Raw genomic sequence first — 22953 nt, 5'->3', positions numbered from 1 at the left:
AAAGATTCAAATTCTTTATCTGTATGTTTTCATACACATTTCTCACTGGAGGGAGAGGAATTTAAAGTACATTACCATATAGCTGAACTCTTAGGGCTTTGTCAGCAACAGGAATGAGCTGTTGTGTGTTTGTTTCTACACCTCCCATAAGTCTCCTGCAGGATAAGGCAACGTGTGGAGTGGGCAGTTGTAGCTAATGGTGCAGGCGAACCTCATGCAAACCTCACTGCCAGTTGTAGTACTCATTCTAACTGCTCCTAGCTGTGCTGATTGGATGCCCCAGGCAGTTGGGGGAGGGGGGTGTTTCTTATATGAAAATAAAGTTCTCAGAGAATCATTACAAATAGTTTAAAAAAAACCTGAATGGCTGTTGCTGTATTGACAACTAGCACAGCAGCAAGCCTGCCTGATGGGCAGTTCCCTATTCATAAATGGAAAGCTCTCCCAAGGGCTGGGTGATCCCAGTTAAAATTGAAGGGCTGGGTATTGCACCATAACTTAAGATCAGGAGGCCCTCAGAAGCGGAGGCCTGAATCCAATGCAATGCCTTGGGCTAAGAGTCCCTCAGGAAGGAATCATGCCTTTGTTCCGTTTCCTGTCAGCCATGACTCGGCGGTTATGATTAGCTCTTGCCCCTTTGTTGGCTTCCTTCTTCTTTCGCTCCTGGACTGTATCCCGGCTCTGTCCATGCCCCTTGACATTCCCTACAACAGCCGGGGTGTTGTCATACTTGTACCTGAAGTATAGATAAAAATGGGAATCACCACAAGTTCTGCACAAGGCACACAAGATCCCAAATCTAATTTCTCCTTCTAAGACAAAGGATCCTGAGAAATGATCAGATGTGGGGAGAGCACACCTGAGGGGAGTCCATCCACCCAGCCATCTCCCCCGATGAATGAGCTGTGCAGCACTTCTATAGTATATGAATATTATCCATCAGCCGTGTGATGACACAGCTCACTCTTCCTGCTTTTAGCATGCCAGCAGCCAGCATTGCACTGAATCCTTGTACTGTCCAGACATCACCTGTGGTAGTTACTGAGGATCTAGAAAGCTCTTGTACCCCAAAATCTTACTAATCTTAGGCAGGTTCCTGCTCTTCTTTCCCCCATATAACTACAGCAGTAGCACTGCTGTGCCAGCGAGGGGACTTGCCAGGCATCCCTGCCACTTGGTGTAGCTTCACTCTAGGCAGTAAAGTGGAAGCTGACTAAGAGGTTAGAAATGTGTCACTCCCAACAACTTTTTCAAAAGATGGACTGTCATTTCTGAAAGCAAACCTGAGGCTTTTTGTACCCCGAACACCTTACAACAGTGTGGCTGTGCCACTACAGCACTGCCATTGTAAGGTACGTAGTGTAGTCCCTCTCCTGATGACCAAACAAAACCACCCCCCATGACAGTCGGTAGCTTCAACACCAGGAGAGCGTCTCCCACCAACAAAGCGCTGTCCACAACGGTGCTTTTTGTCATTAAAACTTTTGTTATTCGGGGTTTGTTTGTTTTTTTCACACTTCTGAGTGACAGAAGTTTTAATGATGAAAGTGCAGCGTAGACATAGCCTAAGACCTGGAGCTTCTCGTCAGCTCAAGATGCAACATACCATTGTGACTGGAGTCCTGAGGAGACAGGAATATTCTGACTAGGTGCAACAGTCTGGGAGTGTTTTCCCACTGACTTCAATGGAGCCATGATTCACCCATGGAGAGGGATTCCATCTTACCCTTTCCTTGCAAGGTAAGTCATCCGTCTGGCTTCAGCTCTCTCCCTCAGCATTGCTGGGTCCTGCACAAAATGGTCCTGCTGTGGGATAGAAATAAAGTCTTTAATCTCATTATTGTCTTACCAGCATTCAGCATGACTTGGGGAGCTACACAAGCCTGACTTCTTGTGGCTCCCTGGTGTGGGGAGAGTCCCCCGCATCCCTCAGCCTAAAGTTATTCATTACAGCCAAGCAGTCCCCCAGGATCAGTGACAGGGAGTGGCTGAGGTGAGATGCCAAATTAATCAAAGTGAAAAGCATCCAAAAATTTGAATTGCAAGCATTTTCAGTGAGATTTTAGGGTCCCCCCCCGCTATCACAGCCAAATCATAGAATATCAGGGTTGGAAGGGACTCAGGAGATCATCTAGTCCAACCCCCTGCTCAAAGCAGGACCAATCTCCAATTTTTGCCTCCCCTATGCCCCCCCACACACTGTCCTCTCTTCCAGAAATACTTGCACACCTCTCCAAGGAGTAAGAGTCATGTGACATGCCTAGGTGGGGAGGCTATGGGCAATTGTACTCGGGGGATACTTCACAGTCCAGAAAAGCAGAGCTGCCTCAATGCTATGTGAACAGATTCATGTTCTGAAAAAGGAAACCCTTTCCACACTGTTACTGGTCAGGGCTTCAACAGGTGAAATAGACAGGGCATACAATAGAACTTAGTGCCAATTCCCATCAGCCTACAAATTAAGCTAGTAACCTTTGTTGTTTCCTTTTCAGTCTCCTCCACTTCCTCCTCCTCCTCCTCCTCTTGTCCTTTGGGTCTCAGGACTTGAGGGATGGTAAATGGCCTGGGAATTTGAGAGAGAAAGGTGAAAGATTCAGTACTATTTCATCTGGGGAGTTCTGATATTAGAATATTTTAAAGACACTTCTGAATTACAGAAGGGCAGTTCTTTCAAGAAGTGAAATCCACAGCTTTTATGGACCTGCCTAATTTGTAAAGCAAGTGGACTGAATTAACAAATCTAGAAAGAAAGAGAGCAGCCAATGACCAACTTGCCACGTTCCAATGACTTCCAGGATATCTGCAATTGGTGAATATTGACTAATAGGGAAAAGTGTCTTAGTGGAACATGTATCCTTGATTTCATATTTAATACTTCACCATCTGTAGGATCATATACATTGAGGCTCAAGTGCAAAAAACCCAGACATCCAGAATGATCCTGAGGCCATAAAACTGGCCAGCTGGCTGTGTGTACTGAGCTCCCTTACAGATTTCTTGGGACAGCTATCTCAGAAAAGGGATGATCCTAGGAAAACCTGGACAGGCAGCATCACTACCCCAGGTTGAATCTGGGGCTGTGTGTTTGGTTTAGTTCTCCCTTTTTATACATGCACATCTTTAGTTCCCTGTGGAATGTTCTTTTCACATCTGTCAAATCTAGATTAAAAAGAAAGTTTAAAACACTTACTATCCAGTGCCACCTCAAGGCAGGGATAGGATGGCATTTCATGCACTGGGTGAATTGCAAGGGAGAGGAGAAAGGCAGAAAAGGCTTGAGACATACAAGGGACAACAGAGCTGCACAAAAGAAAACATGCCTTCCTCTAGCAGACCACCCAGAAAGCATTGTGCAAAGAGCAATGGCATTTGATGGTTAATTCTCTCTAGACCTCAGCACACAAACAGCGATGGGGCTGGGGGTTGTATGTAGGCACATCAGCTCACCTTACGTGCCACCATATTAAAATCAGGGATCTGCTCAAAACAGTCCCCACTTTAAAACTGCTGCAATTGGTCAGAGGTTATCTCATGGATCCTCAGTTGCATCCATTATGCTGGCATTGCGCCAGCTGGGAAGTCCTTCACACAAGAGAAAATCCACAGGCTTTATGGCCCCTTGGCACATCTCAAGCAGTGCAAAGGGCCTGGAGCAAAGAAGAGAAAAACTATCCCTTTATTTCTGGCTCTAATGTAGTTCTTCTAAAGTATTCCATTTGATTTTAAATCTGTGGTTGTGTCACTGAGGAAATTAAAACTTAAAACCAAAAGCACAACAGCCTTTGTTTTACATCAGACACCCAGGCTTGATCTTCAGAAGTGCTGAGCACCCTCAGACCTCCCAGAAAAGCCAGTGGGAAGGGTGAGTGCTCACAACTTCTGAAGACCAAGCCCCAATGTCTTACAGGTGAACTGTAAGAAAGTTTTCATTCAAGTCTCTAGAACTCTTTAGGAAGATTCCAAAAGAAGAAAAAAGTAGAGAAGAGCAATATTTTGTTTTTAAATGTGGTTAGCGCTGTCTGTTAATATCTTACAATTCCTGCTTCCTGAAAATGCTGTTTTGGATGGAAAATTACTCTGTAAATCACAGAGAAATGTTAAGCTTACAGCTTCCAAAAGATGGAGATACAGGGAGAAAGAGTGGGTGTGCATACTTGGTTGTCTGTCAAAATCTCATTCCTTTTCCTAATGTATCTCTAGCCACACTCTTAGAATTAATGTTGTGCAGTTCCAAACCTCAGCTAACCCTCACAACCCTGGGAGCCAACTCAGTATTAGCTCTATTTTGCAGATGGAGAGACTGAGGCACAGAGAGGTGATGGTCACATGCCGAGGCAGTGGAGTGGAGCTCAGAGTGGAGTCTCAGTTGCATGTTCTAATCACTAGATCACAGAAGAACCTGTGCCCAAGTTGGGGGGGGGGGGGGGAAATTGCCAAACAAGCAAGAACAGAGGCCAGCTTTTTCTTACTGTTTGCCCAGTGGCTTTTCTGCCTTGGGGTGGGGGGAGAAACAGGTATAAGAGGCCAGTTCACACCCTCTGTCCCCAATGACCAGCGTTCCCCTCTGTGTGCAGAGTGAAGGACTTCCTCAGTGCAAGCTTAACCTCTCGGAGCAAAGCCTCCCGCTCGGGTTTTAAAACTGAGCTCCAGCAGCATTTGGTTCCACACATGGAGAGAGGAAGGGGGTACAGGAGGAAGGGGGAGCATGACAACTCCCTGTTCCCCTGGCTGGGAGAAGCTTCCTGGCCAGCAGGGGAAAGGGGAGACCGGGAAACCCCTCCTCCAGGCTGGGAGCAGAAAGAGCAGAGAAGTGTCTCCGAGCTCCTCTGTCTGGGGTGAGAGCAGTGGAGACCTGTGTGCAGGACAAGCATTTTCACCAGGCTCTGTGCTAGTGTGCAGACATGTGGCTTACAGGACACACCAACCATCCTCTTCTTGATGGCCAAAGATGCTGTACCCACCTCCTACTGATCAGCTCATCATCTGAGTCAGCATCGTTCGCCCCCACCTGGTTGCCATCATAGGTGTCGTCGTATTCATCCTCATAGTCAACCCTATAGAACTGGGCTTCCCCCTCCTGCTGAGGGACCTCCTCTACGATCACACTGTACTGGCTGTAGCGTTCCTTCTGCTCAGCTATCAGGCGCTTGTCATTCAGTAAACTTTTTGTCGTCTCTTTGTCCTGCCTGCACGGTGGTGGAGGGGGCAGAAAGAAATAAAGGCAGTTTAAAAAAATCCAGCTGTAAAGAGCAACTCTAAATAAATGGAAATGTAAGCACCATCTGGTGACTACATTTTATTCATCCTGCTCTAGCACCTTTCATCTCAAAGAAGCTCACAAACATAAGCCTCACTGCTTCCCCTCCTGAGGTAAGTAACGGAGATGCAAAAGGATCATTTGACCCACTAATGAAAACAGCCACTTCTGGTTTGGAACACAACAGCTGTTTAACAGCATCCAGCAAGATTCTTCAACAGGTCAGAACAGGAATGGAGATTGCCACCTCTGGCGGAGACTGCAGAGGAGATTTTAAGAATGGCCAAATGCAATTACTCAAGCTGGAATTTGACCAGGACCAAACTCTCCCCAAAAGTACCATGGACCGTGAATAACTACAAATGGTCAGGGCCTGGAACTTGTCGTAGCTGAGTGGCAGCATGTCCAGGTGCATAGTGCCCTTTAACACTAGGCTGCAGCAGTACCAGTTCATGGTGGTGAAGTATCTGTATTGCAGTAGCGCCTAAAGGCACAAATCAGGGCTCAGCACTGCTTTTATACTAGGTGCTGTACACCTCCCTCAAGTCAAAGAACTTCCAACCTAAGTGTAGGAGGAGAGAAAGCAGTTGAATACAAACGAACAGATGAAGAGCGCACAAGGTTACAGTGAGAGATGATGAGTATTGCACTAAGCAGGGCTAGAAAAGCAGGATTCAGAGGGGAAAAGACAGCAGAAAAGAACACCAAGCAGGGGGATCTGCCTCAGCCAGGAAATCAGAGCCCCACAATAACACCACTTTGTATTCCCGTTGCACTTCATCTAAATATCTCAAATCACTTAAATACCCATCACTTAAGCCTCATCCAACCCCTGTGAGGCAAGTAATATTAGAGGTAGACCTATATTATAGATAGGGAAATCAAGACACAGAAGTACAGCCAATATTTAGATACAGCCATTGATTTAGCATGCCTCAGTTGCACGGGGACCTGATACCTCATGCCGGATTTTCAGACATGCTGAGCACCCACTGATCCTGTACAGTGATTAAGACCTTGTGATGCTGAGGTTGTAAACCACATATGAGAACTTACTGCAGACTTATGGGGAAATCCCTTTCTGAGTCTACTCGGGACAACTTGCATCTCCCAAAGCCTGAGGAGGAATTCACATCTGAATCCAGAATTCATTCAGAATCTGCATAGTCTCTTCATATTACTAGTGGAGGAACCTGTCTGATGAACAAGTATATCAAGAATTGCCAGGTTCCTGTGACATTCTTGCAAACGTAGGGAAAACCATTCTCTGCCCTGACCATCAATTCCATTCCTATTCAGAATCCCTAAATTAGATAATGTTTGCTTCCCCTTACTCCATGAATCACTGCTTCTGTTGCTTCTACCACTGTTTCTGTTGCTGTGCTTAAATTTAGTTGCAATCAATTCAAAATGACCCTGCAAATGTTTTGCTTTACTCACGTGTACTGCACAGGCTGGGCTAAGAGCTCCTGCTGGTATTCAGCAATGAGGCTGACTAAGCATTTGATAATTGTTTTCTGTTGAGACGATCTGATGGCTTTGCAACAAAGCTGCACTGAAGTACACAAGGCTGTGTCTGTACTACGCAGACTATACTAGCATAGCTATGTCCGCCTCTCTATACTGGCATGACACCATAGCACAGATGCAATTTACACCAATGGAAGGGGGTTTTCCCTTGGTGTAGGAAAGCCACCTCCCCGAACCAAGTTCGCTCCATCAACATATCCATTCTTCAATCAACAGAGCTGCATCTACCATAGGGGTTAGACTGACATAGCTGTGTCAGTCCGGGGGTGGTTTTTTCACACCTCTGACCAAGATAGCTATGTTGACCTAACTTTTAAGTGTAGACCATGCCTAACATAGGTCAACTCACAACCATGACAGTAATTACTGTGGTGGTTCATGTCCACACTGCCCTCCTTCTGTCCGTACACATCCTCACCAGGAGTGCTTCCTCCAACTTTAGAAGGGCTGAGAGCCTGAGCTCTCAATTCCAAAAGCAGCTCCCCACTGGGACCCCAGCTGCCCCCCTGTGCTCACAGCTCCCCGCTGGAAGCCTAGCTGTCCTGCCCTAAGCTCTCAGCTCTCTGCTCCCCACTGGACCCCAGCTGTCCCCCAGGGTCTCAGTTCCCCGCCGGGAGTAAGACAGCCACCCGGGCTCCCACTGTGGAGCTCTGTGCCTGGAGCCTAGACGGCTGCCAGGTTCCCAGCAGGGAGCCTCAGTGTAGCTGGGCTCCCAGCGAAGAGCAGGGTGGACACAGCCCATCTGGGAGCGGGGAGCCAGGAGCCCAGGGGGCAGCCAGGCTTTTGCTGGAAGTCCCCATCCACCCCAGGGTAACAACCTGAGCTACTAGCAGCTTTCTCATCAATTTCACGGCTTGGACCCGCTACAGTCAGGGGGCTGGGTCGGGGCTGCACCATACGGCTCCCAGAAGTCGCAGCATGGCCCCACTCCAGCTCCTACACACTCCAATGGGAGCTACAGGGGCAGTGCCTGCAGACAGGGCAGCACACAGAGTCGCCTGGCCGTGCCTCCGCACAGGAGTTGGAGAAGGGACATGCCATTGCTTCCGGGAACTGCTTGAGGTAAATGTCACTCCGAGCCTGCACCCCCTGAGCTTCTCCCCACGCTCTAAACCCCTGCCCCAGCCCTGATCCCCCTCCCACTCTCCAAACCCCTCAATCCCAGCCTGGAGCACCTTCCTGCATCCCAAACTCCTCATTCCCAGCCCCACCCCAGAGCCTGCACCCCCTCCCGCACCCCAGCCCCAATTTTGTGATCATTCTTGGCCCGCCATACAATTTCTATTCCCCAATGTGACCCTCAGGCCAAAAGTTTGCCCACCCCTGAACTAGTACAATGGGGCCAGCCAGGTTGTGGTCTTCAGGTGCAATTTCATGTTAAACAACAACAACAGAACTCTAATAAGATAAAGAGCAAGCACCAAAATTACATCTCTCTGGTTTTAAGGAGGGAGGCAAAAAGAGTAGAGATCTTTGAGACCCAAATCAGGCCTCAGATGAGGCTGGAGAAAACCCTATTGCTCAGAAGCCTGGGCAAGTATCAAGTTTTCTGCCTGCTAGACCAGGACAACAGGGGAGGCATAGGCTGTCTACACTACGAAACAGGTATGGTTTTGGCATCAAAACAGCTATCTCGATATAAATTCCTAGTGAAGACAAGACATTGTAGTTTTTACCTGGATGTACCAAGTCAAGGTCAACCCTAGGTGGAGGGTATATGGGTGATCCCAACTAGCTACCAAAAGCTACCTTCACTTGGATTTTACATCAAAAGGGCTATAACTAAAGCTACGTTTTAGTCATGGGTATTTTTAGTAAAAGTTGCCGACAGGTCACGGGCAGTAAACAAAAATTCACAGCCCATGACCTGTCCATGACTTACTAAAAACACCAGTGAAAAACACTTGGGGGGGGGGATTTGCCCAGGGGCCCCTTGGGAGGGCAGTCCAGCTGTTTGGGGGTGAGAAGTAGGTGGCAGTGCATGGCCCAGGACCCGTGCTGGTGCTGGGGGGAAAGTTGGTGGGGCTGCGAGGCTCCCTACGTGGCTCTGCGCCTCCTCTCCCCCCCACACCCCAGTAGCAGAAGAGTTTGGGTGTGGGAGGAGGCAGGGGAACCACAGCCAATGGGAGCTGCGAAGCCAGTGCTCTGGGTGGAGGCAGCGCACAGAGCTACCTGGCCATGCCTCTGCCTAGCAGCTGAGCGAGGGGGATGTCACCAAGCGCCTGCCTCACCCTGCCCCAACCCCCTGCCCCCCCAACTCAGCTGTGGGGAAGAGATGTGGGGCGCGGGGGCCCAAGACTGCCCCACCAGCAGCCAGTGCACCCGGCGCAAGGGCTGCCTAAGCTGCCCCGGAGCCAGGCACACCGGCCACTGCAGAAGTCATGGAAAGTCACGGAATCCATGAACTCTGTGACAAACTCCCAGCCTTAGCTGTAACTGATCTAAAAAAACACCTATTTTGCAGTGAAGACACAGCCAGGAGAGCAGAGTGATGGCCACAGTAACATGGGGAACTAAAGGAGCAGCAGGGCACAAGAGATCTGAGCTATCTCCGCAAGGTGGACGGTGAAGGGGCTGAGATGAGCAAAAGACATGTGCTGACAAACAGATGGGAAAAGAACGGGTCTAGCTCAGTGGTCTCCAAACTTTTTACGCCCAAGATCACTTTTTGAATTTAAGGGCAACCCAGGATCTACCCCGCCCCTTCCCCAAGGCCATTCCCCACTCACTCCATCCCTGCCTTTCTCTGTCACTCGCTCTCCCTCACCCTCACTCACTTTCACCAGGCTGGGATAGGGGTTTGGGAGGGGATGCAGGCTCCGGGCTGGGGCAGAGGGTTGGGATGCAGGAGGGGGCTCCGGGCTGGGGCAGAGGGTTGGGATGCAGGAGAAAGTACAGGGTGCTGGCTCTGGGAGGGGTGTCAGGGCTGGGGCTTGGCATGCAGGAGGGGATTCATGATGCAGGAGGGAGTGGGGGGTGCTGGCTCTGGGAGGGGGCTCAGGGCTGGGGTTGGGGTGCAGCCTCCCACCGGGCAGCACTTACCTCTGGCGATTCCCGGTCAGTGATGCAGCATGGCTACAGCTAAGGCAGGGTCCCCGCCCCACGCTGCTCCTGGAAGGGACCAAACACACCCCTGGCCCCTGGTGGGGCGGAGGGCACATGGGTCCGCTTCCCCTCTCTACAAGCACCACCCCCGCAGCTCCCATTGGCCACAGCTCCCCGTTCCCAGCCAATGGGAGCTGCAGGGGTGGTGCTTGCAGGCAGGAGCAGCGCGCAGACGGAGACCCCTGCACCCCCGCCCCTGGGGCCACGCTGGCTGCTGCTGCTTCCACGAGTGGTGTGGCGCCAGAATAGGCAGGGACCCTGCCTTAGCTGTAACCATGTTGCACCACCAGAGATCACGATCGACTGCGAGATCCTCTAGGATTGACCAGTTGATTGCGATCAACTGGTTGATGTCCACTGGCGTAGCTGAGGTCAGCCAGCAGGGAATGGTTTGGGAGAAGGCATAGAGCATTGCTGAGTCTCACATGCATGTGCTGTCTGTTGGTGCTCTGATCAGTGGAATGTGGTGAATGGGGATGGGAGATAACCTGGGGCCAGGTCCACACTAAAAAGTTAAAAGAAAAGGAGGACTTGTGGCACCTTAGAGACTAAAATTTATTTGAGCATAAGCTTTTGTGAGCTACAGCTCACTTCATCGGATGCATTCAATGGAAAATACAGTAGGGAGATTTATATACACAGAAAACATGAAACAAGGGGTGTTACCATACACACTGTAACGAGTGTGATCAGGTAAGGTCTATCTGCTACCCAAGATCCATAAACCTGGAAATTCTGGACACCCCATCATCCCAGGCATAGGCACCCTGACAGCAGGATTGTCTGGCTATGTAGACTCCTTCCTCAAGCCCTACGCTACCAGCACTCCTAGCTATCTTAGATACACCACTGACTTCCTGAGGAAACTACACTCTGTCGGTGATCTTCTAGAAAACACCATCCTGGCCACTATGGATGTAGAAGCCTCTACACCAACATTCCACACAAAGATGGACTACAAGCCGTCAGGAACAGTATCCCCGGTAATGTCACGGCTAACCCGGTGGCTGACTTTTGTGACTTTGTCCTCACCTGTAACTATTTCACATTTGGGGACAATGTACATCTTCAAATCAGCGGCAATGCCATGAGTACCCGCATGGCCCCACAGTATGCCCACATTTTTATGGCTGACTTAGAACAACGCTTCCTCAGCTCTCGTCCCCAATGCCCCTACTTTACATTGATGACATCTTCATCATCTGGACCCATGGAAAAGAAGCACTTGAGGAATTCCACCATGATTTCAACAATTTCCATCCCACCATCAACCTCAGCCTGGACCAGTCCATACAAGAGATCCACTTCCTGGACACTACCGTGCTAGTAAGTGATGGTCACATAAACACCACCCTATACCAGAAACCTACTGACCACTATGTGTACCTACATGCTGACAGCTTTCTTCCAGACTACACCACACGATCCATTGTCTACAGCCAAGCTCTATGATACAACTGCATTTGCTCCAACACCTCAGACAGAGACAAACACCTACAAGATCTCTATCATGCATTCTTACAACTACACCTGCTGAAGTGAAGAAACAGATTGACAGAGCCAGAAGAGTACCCAGAAGTTGCCTACTCTAGGACAGGCCCAACAAAGAAAGTAACAGAATGCCACTAGCCATCACCTTCAGCCCCCTACTAAAACCTCTCCAACGCATCAAGGATCTACAACCTATCCTAAAGGACGATCCCTCACTCTCACAGATCTTGGGAGACAAGCCAGTCCTTGCTTACAGACAGCCCCCCAACCCGAAGCAAATACTCACCAGCAACCACACAACAGAACCATTAACCCAGGAACCTATCCTTGCAACAAAGCCCATTGCCAACTCTGTCCACATATCTCTTCAGGGGACACCATCATAGGGCCTAATCACATCAGCCACACTATCAGAGGATCGTTCACCTGCACATCTACCAAGATGATATATGCCATCATGTGCCAGCAATGCCCCTCTGCCATGTACATTGGTCAAACTGGACAGTCTCTACGTAAAAGAATAAATGGACACAAATCAGACGTCAAGAATTATAACATTCAAAAACCAGTCGGAGAACACTTCAATCTCTTTGGTCACTCGATTACAGACCTAAAAGTAGCAATTCTTCAACAAAAAAAACTTCAAAAACAGACTCCAATGAGAGACTGCTGAATTGGAATATATTTGCAAACCGGACACGGTTAAATTAGGCTTGAATAAAGACTGGGAGTGGATGGGTCATTACACAAAGTAAAACTATTTCCCCATGTTTATTCCCCCCCACCGCTGTTCCTCAGACGTTCTTTTTAACTGCTGGAAATGGCCCACCTTGATTATCACTACAAAAGGTTTTTTTCCCCATGCTCTCCTGCTGGTAATAGCTTACCTTACCTGATCACTCTGGTTACAGTGTGTATGGTAACACCCATTGTTTCATGTTCTCTGTGTATATAAATCTCCCCACTGTATTTTCCACTGAATGCATCCGATGAAGTGAGCTGTAGCTCACGAAAGCTTATGCTCAAATAAATCTGTTAGTCTCTAAGGTGCCACAAGTCCTCCTTTTCTTTTTGCGGATACAGACTAACACAGCTGCTACTCTAAAAACGAAAAGGTTTGGTCAACCGAGCTTCATTGCTCAGGGGTGTGAAAATTCACACCCCGAGCAACGCAGTTAAGACGACCTAGCCCCTGGTGTAGCTACCGCCTCTCAGGGAGGTGAATTAACTACTGTGATAGGAAAACCCCTCCTGACGCTGTAGTGAATGTCTACACTTAAACCACCACTGCAGCTGTGATGCTGTAATGGTACAAGTGCAGACATAAACTGAGTCTGAAGATTTTCCAGCTGTAGTTAGACAGTTCAAAGGTAGGTATTTTTGCCAGCGAGGCAAGCAACAATTTCGTTTGACAGCCTGTGATGCTGGCAGATCAGGTGCCAACTAAGGCCAAGGTCCCCATGCTTCAATACTGACAAATACATAGCTGGACTCACTTATAACATCTGTATCCCAGATTGTAGGGTAATATTTGAGCATTTGCACTGTAAGCCTTGATAACCGTGCAAGTCACCAGACAGGAGAGACATAGTTGTAGCCATGTCGGTCCCAAGATATTAGAGAGACATGGTGGGTGATGTAATACCTTTTATTGGACCACTTCTCACACACCTTGTCTCAGACAGAAGAGAGACACTGATTAGTGTGAAATGCTGGTCTCCAACAGAGGGTTTTCTGTCCTGCCCCGCAAGGAAGGCCCACTGACACCAGGCAGATCAGAGGGGAATGTTAAACCAGAACCAACACCTTTGCTGTTTACTCGCCACCTTTCCCGCCTCAGGAAGATGAGTCTCGCAAGTGAATTCCTCCCATCAGCTGAGTTCATCGCTGGAAGCAGCAGCTCGAAGCAGATGGGGGCAGGGAATAAAACCCCCCAACTTCTGCTGCTGTGACTTGAGGAGAGGGCAGGGGGCAGGCAAGGATTACTAGGCATCAGCAAAAGAACCCCAATGCCCAGCCTTGGTCAGCCCTAAAGAACACAGAGATCTTGCTCATTATAGCAGCTTCTACTACTTTTTGAAACTTAAAATTGGAACTAATTTGTGTGTACCTATGTTTATCTGCTTTAAACCTTTTAAATAACTCTCATGTTTCCTTTTTTCTTAAATCTGTATATAGTTTATTATAGGATTGACTATGAGTGTTGTCTTTGGTGTGAGATCTAAGATGCAATTGACCTGAGTTAAGCAACTGGTCCTTTGGGACTGGGAGTAGCCTAAGGCCAGGTCTATACTACAGACCCATAGCATTATAACTAGGTTGTTCAGGGGTGTGAAATGTCCAAAGTCTGCATGACATACTTATACTGACCTAAACTCACCACCACCACCGCCACGTAGACAGCGCTATGTCAAACGGAAGAGCTTCTCCCATCAACATAGCTACCGCTTCTCAGGGAGGTGGATTAACTATGACAATGGGAGAAGCTCTCCCATTGGTGTAGAAGCATCTTCACTTAAGTGCTACAGCGACGCAGCTGCACTGATGCAGCATTTTAAGTGTGGACCTGCCCTAAATATTGCTGTGATACTTGGTGCAAGGGACCATCTATCACAAAAGTAGTCTTACCTGGCAGCAAGACCAATCAGAGTATCCAAGGGAACTGTCTGTGACTTCATGTTTAGGGTGTTATAGAGCCTGATGAGTTTACATTTGATAACTGGTTGGTGAAATCTAAGTATAGAACTCAACCAATTTGGAATTTGTGCCCTGGTTCTTAGCAGTCTGCCCTGAGGTTGGTCCTCACTCTCTTGAGTATAAAGAGCAGATTGTTATATGCAGGACAGCTTGACACAGCCAAGCCAGAGTAGGATTTGTAGTAAAAGAAGCTACAATTTGATTACTTGCTGCTGCAAATCACAGTCTGATTGGACTTAAGGAGGGAACTGACTTTCCTCCAATAAAAGATATTAGCATACCCACCTTTCCTCCAAGACTTTGTTACAGTCTTAGTGCTGCAAACTTAGCTCATGCTGCCACAGCCAGATGGTTTAATTTACAAATCAATCTTTCATTTCCCAGCTATTTATAGATCTAAAGACAGGTCCGCACACAGGCTTGGTTGATATAAAAGAAACGTTTGAATAATGCCTTGAACGCATCAATCCACTCTGTTGGGCTTTTGAGGGGAAAACCCCCATCAACCTGAATCAGCAGAGGGTAATACCAAAAGCACTGGGTTAAACAAACAAAGTACATGACACAGCACTGCATGCTAAGAAATGTGAGAAACAGAGGCAGGAACTACTAGTGGAGGAACTAGATTACTGAGATTGTGCTATCTGAGCTACATTTCAAACCAGATGGACATTATGATATTTGTACTTGAATTTGAAACAAATTTTACCTAACCTGATTTCTGACTCACAGATCTCAGACTGATGGCAGTAGTGGCCTTGCAATTTATGGAGAAAAGAAAACGAAACATAAAAGTCCAAACCATAGTCAGATGTTAAAAGCAGTATGGTGCTGTAGTGTCAAACAGTACAAGATGAATAGAGAAAAAGGCCACAGCACTATTTCATTTTAATTTCCTAGCAAGAATGAGATCACAGCCCAAAAATTGGGACAATGTTGTTTTCTTGTTAAAACCAACCAAATCTCTAGCCTTAGCTGCTTGTGGACAAGTGATCAGGAAAATAACTTTACCAGTTGGCCTCAGACATACAAATATACTGTCAGAGGACTGCAATGGGATTTTCTTAATCGAATTTGCTGCTGTAAGTCCATGGACGTTTATACCACCCTGTCCAAAAGAACTGATTGAAGCTGTGATACGTACCTCCTGCCTTTTTGTACCCGGGACATGTCCACTGAGTCCCTGCTGAATATATCAAACTCATCATCCTGGAAGATGTTGTATCGAGAAGTAACCAGAGGGGTTGGTTCTGTCTTCACCTGCCTATCAGAAAGGAGACAGAACAGAAGCCGCTCAGATAAAGCTAAGAAGGGCCACATTCTCTCAGTTGATGTGCATTCTTGCCATGATCTCCATTACTCCATCAATCCCTTAACCGTACATAGCAGCACAAAGTACAAAACTGAACAGCCTCAGATTGCAATAGCTCCAGTCATTTTCTGTTTCACAGCCCCAGTGTAACATCCAATACTATGCTGGTCTAGAATAGAAGTCTCAAACCATGTGGCTGATCACCATGGGGAGGCTCAAACCCATTTAGGAGAAAGCAAAGGGAGAAAATCCTTTTTTAAGAATGGACAAAACTGGAGTATTCAATACTGAAGCATGCTTATGCTCAGCAAAGTGGCTTGGTAAAGTCAACACTGTATGTCTGTATTGGGCAACACTTTGGAGGAGATCCCAATAATTTGTTATGGATGGTTTCAGAAGGTAGGTCTCCCTACGGTTCCTTATTCATTCTGTCTCAAATATTTCCAGATTAAATTTTTTCAATTTACAAGTCAAAAGAGGATTATTTTTAAATTTATTTTTTCCGGTGCTGTATACTCAGCCTGGAATCTGGAAAAAGGCAGCTGTGCTCTGTTCTAAGATCACCAGGAATTACAATTCTGCCTTTGCCGCTTAGCTAACAGTTTTGTTGATGATGCATGAGACAAAACAGATTCCATCCAGTCTCCCGTAACTGTGTTAGCTCTGAAGTGCGAACAGAAATAAAAAGTAGTTTGTGCCAGAAAAGTCAGCAGATCTGATTAAAAGAGACTAAAAAGCAGCAGACTGTTATGGACAAAACCACCATTTTATATAGTCATGTTCTGATAAGGGTTGCATTTTTTTTTTTTTTGAAGTGCATCACTGCTGAATGACATACCAGACACAGTCAGCTAATGCCTTTCTGGAGCATGACTGGGCATAGCATACCATTCACATCCTGAATCACAGTTGGAAACTGCTGCTGTAGTACATGCACGTTCCACAGCCGCAAAGTCAGCTAAAACCAAGCAGGTCCCCTTGCTGATTATGATTCCTAAGCCCCCACATGCAACATACAGAAGGCAGAGAGACTAGGCAGCTCTGTTGACTCTGATAAAAGTGGATTTGAATTGTAATTTCTTCTTGATTAAAATTCAATTTCTGCACAGAGTACAATTCTAATATCTTACATTTAACTACTCTGCCCTGCAGGGTAAATTCCACTTGAATTAGTTTCTTTGAAGTACTCCCTTCGTGCAGGACTGGTGGGATTTTACTCATGAAGGACCATACTATAGCCATCTGCAGCAAATTAGTAACTTTTGCAGGTAATGGATTTGGGGCTTGCTGTATAAAAGAGTGGTTGCACTATTGCCCAGTACAGGGCTAAGCTATTGTCTTCCATGACGTGATTTTGACAGGTCTCATTTTAGTGTCCAATGGACAATCCTTTGCGTCCCTTCATAACACATGACCCAGCCTCTGTTGTACAACAACTCAGGGTGGAAAAACCTCTGGCCTCTGCAGGGAAATAGGGGAAGAGGCAGGACTGAGGCTCAGTGGCAGAGAGAACTGGGCTGCTAGCACTGCAGCTACCTGCCGAAGGAAACACACACTCATTCCTTTTCCCAGGCACAGGGTGGTTAGTAACCATCACCTTTAACAACCCACAACTGGAAATAAAACAGCATCAAACATACTAAAACCTCATCCCCACCTTGGCATTGTTCGCTCCAGTTTGTCCAGGGATGGTACCAGCCTATCCTCCAGGATGTTGTGGATCACCTGCTCTACACTGTAGCTGTGCTCCTCCAGGCAGGCCAAGATGAAGCCTTCCCCTAGGTCAGGCAGCAGATCTTTCACTTGAGAGATCAAAGAATCCAACTCCACCCCTGAGACCTTGGCAGCGGGTGCTGCAGTTGCTCCAGCACACTGTACATACCAAACATAGGTTTCAGAGTAGCAGCCGTGTTAGTCTGTATTCGCAAAAAGAAAAGGAGGACTTGTGGCACCTTAGAGACTAAAGTTTATTTGAGCATAAGCTTTCGTGAGCTACAGCTCCTTCATCGGGTGCATTTGGTGGATGAAGTGAGCTGTAGCTCACGAAAGCTTATGCTCTAATAAATTTGTTAGTCTCTAAGGTGCCACAAGTACTCCTTTTCTTTATACCAAACATAAGGGGTGGAATTACTGAAAAGGGATCACAATACAGAGAGGCCATGTGTGCATGGAAACCAGGAAGGAGAGCAGTTAGGGTTATGAGAATAGAATCCAAATGGGGCACTAGGCAGAGTCCATCTAGTACAGAATTAGGTATGCTGCTCTTTGAATCTGAGAGAGCTGGGATATTTTACAGCATCTTTTCCTCAAATAATACTTAACAGGTATATGATGCATTATAGTTTCAAAATGCTTTACAAACAACTCAAGGGCTCAGATACGTCAGTGATGGGAGCCGTATGAGTACTAGGTGGATTACATTGATAGGAAACCCAAGACAAAAGGAATTAAACAATTTGTCCAAGGCCAGTGGCAGGGCCAAAAGTAGAACCCAGTTTGTCTCATTCCCAAGCTTATTCACCATGCTGCACTGAACAGGTGGCAGTAATTCAGTTTTGATTCATACATTTGGATTTGGAATACAGCCATTGCCTAAGAGACAAGAAACAAACAAGACTCCTTGCCCCATCAAGGCGCAATCAGTTAAGTAGAGATGGTGGGAGAGAACCGTTACCCTTCCTGTCCACACAGCTCCATACTCACATCATACTCCAAGTGGTATGCCCCATCAAGCCCTTCTGAGTCCTTAGGAGCATTTTCCACCATTGCTGAAACTCCATCAGGTACCATTGGTGGAGGTGGGCTTTTAATGACTGGTGTTTTTCTCCTCTCCACACCTTCCCAGGCACTTTCCACTGCTTGGAGGATATATGCTGTCCGGGTGTCATCCCTACAAGACTGCATTAAGGGCATTTCTCTGTGCTCTAGTCCCGGAACTCTTTGCTAATAAAGGTCTTAACAAACATAGAAAGACACTAGTCACCCTTAAATTCCCAGGATTTTTCTGACTTTAGGGACATCACAAAAATGTAATTGGGAGTGTGCAGACACCACATTTGAGTAGTTATGTGCTCTTTGAAGACTCCAAATCTGTGCCTACATTAGACTTTTTTCTAACAGCTTCCCCACCATTGCACTGGTGCAGCTTAATCAGAGGTAGCAAGTGTGAGAATGCCAGTGTAGACAGGGCTAACAACAGCCACCAGATTTTTAAAACACAGTGCAGTGTCCACCAGCTGAGAGAAAAGGATACAAGGCAGAGGATGCCTGCTGAAGCAGACTCACATCGTCTGCCACAGGAAACAACTCATCATAGTCACGAAGAAACCTGAAAACACAAAAGCAAGTATATCAGTCAAACTGAGGAGTGAATGAACGGCAGAGCTCCCTTGCTGCAATCCTTAATGCACTGCTGTAACCTCATCAGCACACAGTCATGAACCCCATGACCTTGCAGACACTTCATCTCACACCCAGAAACAAACTCCAGAGTCTATTGCTAGGCCTAGTTTTGCATTCCATCATAATCCAGTCAACCTCCCTGCACCGCAACAGCCAATTATAACCCTCAACATGATGCTGTGACCCTCCAATGACCCAATGCCCAGTTAGAGAGGAACATGATTTTGTGATTAAAACACCTGACCTGGGGGAGTTAGGAAATCTGGGTTGGATTCCCAGCTCTGTCACTGACTCATTGTATGTCCTTGGACAAGTCATTTAAACTTGTGGTTCGGTTTCCCCATCTTTAGACTGGGGATAAATAATTGTCTAACCTGACAAGGTAGCTATGATGGTTAATTCACTAACATACAAGGATCTGAAGAAAGATCTGTTGCATTTGAAGAAGAGGGGTTTTTACCCACAAAAGCTTATGCTCAAATAAATCTGTTAGTCTTTAAGGTGCCACCAGACTCCTTGTTGTTTTTGTGGATACAGACTAACACGGCTACCCCAATACTTAACATACATACAGCACTTTGAGAGCCTACAGCAAGAGGTGCTAGAGAAGTGCAAAGCATTATAACAGTCTCTGGCACCACACAGCATCCTCTGCAACACTACAATAAAGATTGTTATAATTCTCTCTCACAGAACATTTCCTAACTAGACTGAAAGATTTCTAATTCCCACATGCATCAAAGCCCCTCACATACCAATGTCTTTCACACTTTTAGTGCTGGAACAGACATGGGAGGACAGTTATTCCTCCTTTGGGTCCCATTCTTTTGGATTTACCTCCTCTCCTGAAGCACTGAGGTGAATATCTGCAGAAACTCTTCAATAAAGGGCTGAATATTCTCATAGCTGAAAGAGAGGATGCCATGGAACAGTGAGAAATTGAATTCCGAGCTGTACTTTTGAGAACATCACATTCCTCCTTCTAAACCTTGTGACCTGCTTTGCTAGTCATGTTTGCCACATCTGAGGACCACACTTACATCACAGCAAATCCCACTTGTTCAACAGATTTCATTCCAGTGGGATTTTTTGAGACTTTTAGTTTTAAAAAGCAGCAAATCATGAAACTGACCCAGCCTTCTCATGAAGCTTCAGTGACCATTTCAGCAAGCTGAATTTGGTCTTAGGGAAATAGGACTTTTGATAGGATTGAAACCATACTGCGAGGCAAGTGAGATTGCAGTGCATGGCCCTAAAAGAAGTGAAAATGGAGTGGGGGGGGGGGCAGATACTTATATTCCTAATTACATTGACATTCCTGCAAGACTGACCCTTCCATATGAGGTTATAGCACAGAACCTCCCAGACAATGTGTGAATTCTCTTTTGCTCACCTGTGTGAGGGCCTATGCCAAACAAAGTCCACTTTATTGTACAGTCTCAAACTTCCCTTGGTTCCGGTGCATTGAGCATCACCACAGAAGGCAAACTGATGTGACGGCTGAAAGCCGCCCCTTCACAGAATGCTCCTGCCAGTGTATTGGTGCCATACAGATACTCTTCTAGAAGCAGGATGTGTCACCTCCACAATAACCCCAGCCCCTGACAGCCCAGACTACCCAGCTCTGTCATTTGCTGTCATCTACCTTAGGCAGTGTGGGTTGGGACCCCAAAGTGGGTTGCAACCCCATTTTAATGGGGTCACCGGGGCTGGCTTAGACTTGCTGGGGCCCAGGGCCAAAATCAAATCCCAAGGACTTCAGCCCTGGGCTGTGAGGCTCAGGCTGGACTTCGGCTTTGGTCCCCCAGCCTGAGGAGGTGGGGCTCGGGCTTTGGCTCTCCCACCTGGGGCAGCAGCACTCAGGAGGGCTCAGGTTTCGGTCCTCCATCCTGGGGTTGTGTAGTAATTTTTATTGTCAGAAGAGGGTCCCGGTGCAATGAAGTTTGAGAACCCCTGAATTCTAAGGTATTAATATGGCCCCCAACCATTACCACAGTACTGTGCCCAAGCACTCACAATCTTCAATGCACTTATCCTCTGAGGAAAGGCAGGACTGTTATCCCTGATCTACAGATGGGAACTGAGGCACCGAGAGGCTAAGTGACTTAGGGCTATGTGTGCTGAGTTACAAGAAGGATCCAGACCCTGGGACTTTTAGGCCAGTGCCCTTTCCACTGGACCATGCTGCCTCTACACTGTTGGAATGAATGTTTGTAGACAACCTGCGCCGAGCTGTTGATGTCACTGCAGCTCCTCTGATACTTGAATACTGACCCCAAATTATCATCAGTACAATCTGTTCAAGGAGATGACATTCCGGTGGTTGAGGTGTAGCTGGGTTCAGTTCCCTGTGTGACCCTGGGCAAGTCACTTCACCTCTCTGTACCTCAATTTCCCCTTCCGTTAAATGAGGATACTCACCCTCCCCTTTCAGAGGGGTAGCCATGTTAGTCTGTATCAGGAAAAAAAAAAAAAACGAGGAGTACTTGTGGCACCTTAGAGACTAACAAATTTATTAGGGTATAAGCTTTCGTGGGCTAAAACCTACTTCATCGGATGCATGCAGTGGAAAATACAGTAGGAAGATATATATACACAGAGAACATGAAACAATGGGTGTTGCCATACCAACTGTAATGAGATTAATCAATTAAGGTGGGCTATTATCAGCAGGAGAAAAAAAACTTTTGTAGTCATAATCAGGATGGCCCATTTCAAATGGGTTGACAAGAGGGTGTAAGTAACAGTAGGGGAAAAATAGCATGGGGAAATAGTTTTTACTTTGTGTAATGACCCATCCACTCCCAGTCTTTATTCAAGTCTAATTTAACCGTGTCCAGTTTACAAATTAATTCCATTACTGCAGTTTCTCGTTGGAGAAGGTTTTTTGTTGGAGAATTGCGACTTTCAGGTCTGAAATTGAGTGACCAGGAAGATTGAAGTGTTCTTCTACTGGTTTTTGAATGTTACAATTCTTGATATCTGATTTGTGTCCATTTATTCTTTTGCATGGAGACTGTCCAGTTTGGCCAATGTACATGGCAGAGGGGCATTGCTGGCACATGATGGCATATATCACATTGGTAGATGTGCAGGTGATCGAGCCTCTGATAGTGTGGCTGATGTGATTAGGTCCTATGATGGTGTCCCTTGAATAGATATGTGGACAGAGTTGGCAACGGGCTTTGTTGCAAGGATAGGTTCCTGGGTTAGTGGTTCTGTTGTGTGGTGTGTGGTTGCTGGTGAGTATTTGCTTCAGGTTGGGGGGCTGACTGTAAGCAAGGACTGGCCTGTCTCCCAAGATCTGTGAGAGGGAGGGATCGTCCTTCAGGATAGGTTGCAGATCCTTGATGATGCGTTGGAGAGGTTTTAGTTGGGAGCTGAAGGTGACGGCTAGTGGCGTTCTGTTACTTTCTTTGTTGGGCCTGTCCTGGAGTAGGTGACTTCTGGGTATTCTTCTGGCTCTATCAATCTATTTCTTCACTTCAGCAGGTGGGTATTGTAGTTTTAAGAATAGTTGATAGAGATCTTGTAGGTGTTTGTCTCTGTCAGAGGGGTTGGAGCAAATGCGGTTGTATCTTAGGGCTTGGCTATAGACAATGGATCGTGTGGTGTGGTCTGGATGAAAGCTGGAGGCATGTAGGTAGGAATAGCGGTCAGTAGGTTTCCGATATAGGGTGGTGTTTATGTGACCATCGCTTAGCACCGTAGTGTCCAGGAAGTGGATCTCTTGTGTGGACTGTCCAAGCTGAGGTTGATGGTGGAATGGAAATTGTTGAAATCACGGTGGAATTCCTCAAGGGCTTCTTTTCCATGGATCCAGATGATGATGTCATCAATGTATCACAAGTAGAGTAGGGGCATTAGAGGATGAGAGCTGAGGAAGCGTTGTTCTAAGTCAGCCATAAAAATGTTGGCATACTGTGGGGCCATGTGAGTATCCATAGCAGTATACCTTGTCCCCTGAAAGTATACATTGTCCCCAAGTGTGAAATAGTTGTGAGTGATGACAAAGTCACAAAGTTCAGCCACCAGGTTTGCTGTGACATTATTGGGGATACTGTTCCTGACGGCTTGCAGTCCATCTTTGTGTGGAATTTCGGTGTAGAGGGCTTCTATATCCAGGATGGTGTTTTCTGGAAGATCACCGATGGATTGT

At 46.8% G+C, this 22953-nt stretch overlaps 1 protein-coding gene across 10 annotated transcripts in view; it reads right to left on the bottom strand.

Annotated features, from left to right (window-relative positions):
* ASCC2 (activating signal cointegrator 1 complex subunit 2) overlaps window positions 1-22953 on the bottom strand; it is a 46749-nt gene continuing 23796 nt past the window's right edge. For 7 of the 10 annotated variants that reach the window (XM_038372842.2, XM_038372843.1, XM_038372844.2 and 4 more), the window contains 9 exons: window positions 19632-19700; window positions 18646-18720; window positions 18096-18282; window positions 17050-17264; window positions 15225-15344; window positions 4962-5186; window positions 2473-2563; window positions 1727-1806; window positions 1-736 (listed from right to left, as the gene is read on the bottom strand). In XM_038372842.2, coding sequence (XP_038228770.1) covers window positions 565-736; window positions 1727-1806; window positions 2473-2563; window positions 4962-5186; window positions 15225-15344; window positions 17050-17264; window positions 18096-18282; window positions 18646-18720; window positions 19632-19700 — 1234 coding nt within the window. In that variant the 3' untranslated portion in view covers window positions 1-564. Of the gene's footprint in view, window positions 737-1606; window positions 1807-2472; window positions 2564-4961; window positions 5187-15224; window positions 15345-17049; window positions 17265-18095; window positions 18283-18645; window positions 18721-19631; window positions 19701-22953 lie in introns of all 10 variants that reach the window. The other 3 variants (XM_038372852.1, XM_043497969.1, XR_006275856.1) reach the window with 2 other exon arrangements.

Source organism: Dermochelys coriacea, chromosome 15 (assembly GCF_009764565.3).
Source record: "Dermochelys coriacea isolate rDerCor1 chromosome 15, rDerCor1.pri.v4, whole genome shotgun sequence".
Lineage (NCBI taxonomy): Eukaryota > Metazoa > Chordata > Testudines > Dermochelyidae > Dermochelys > Dermochelys coriacea.
The sequence above is the reverse complement of the archived record's forward strand: the minus strand, read 5'-3'. Positions and strand labels throughout refer to the sequence as shown.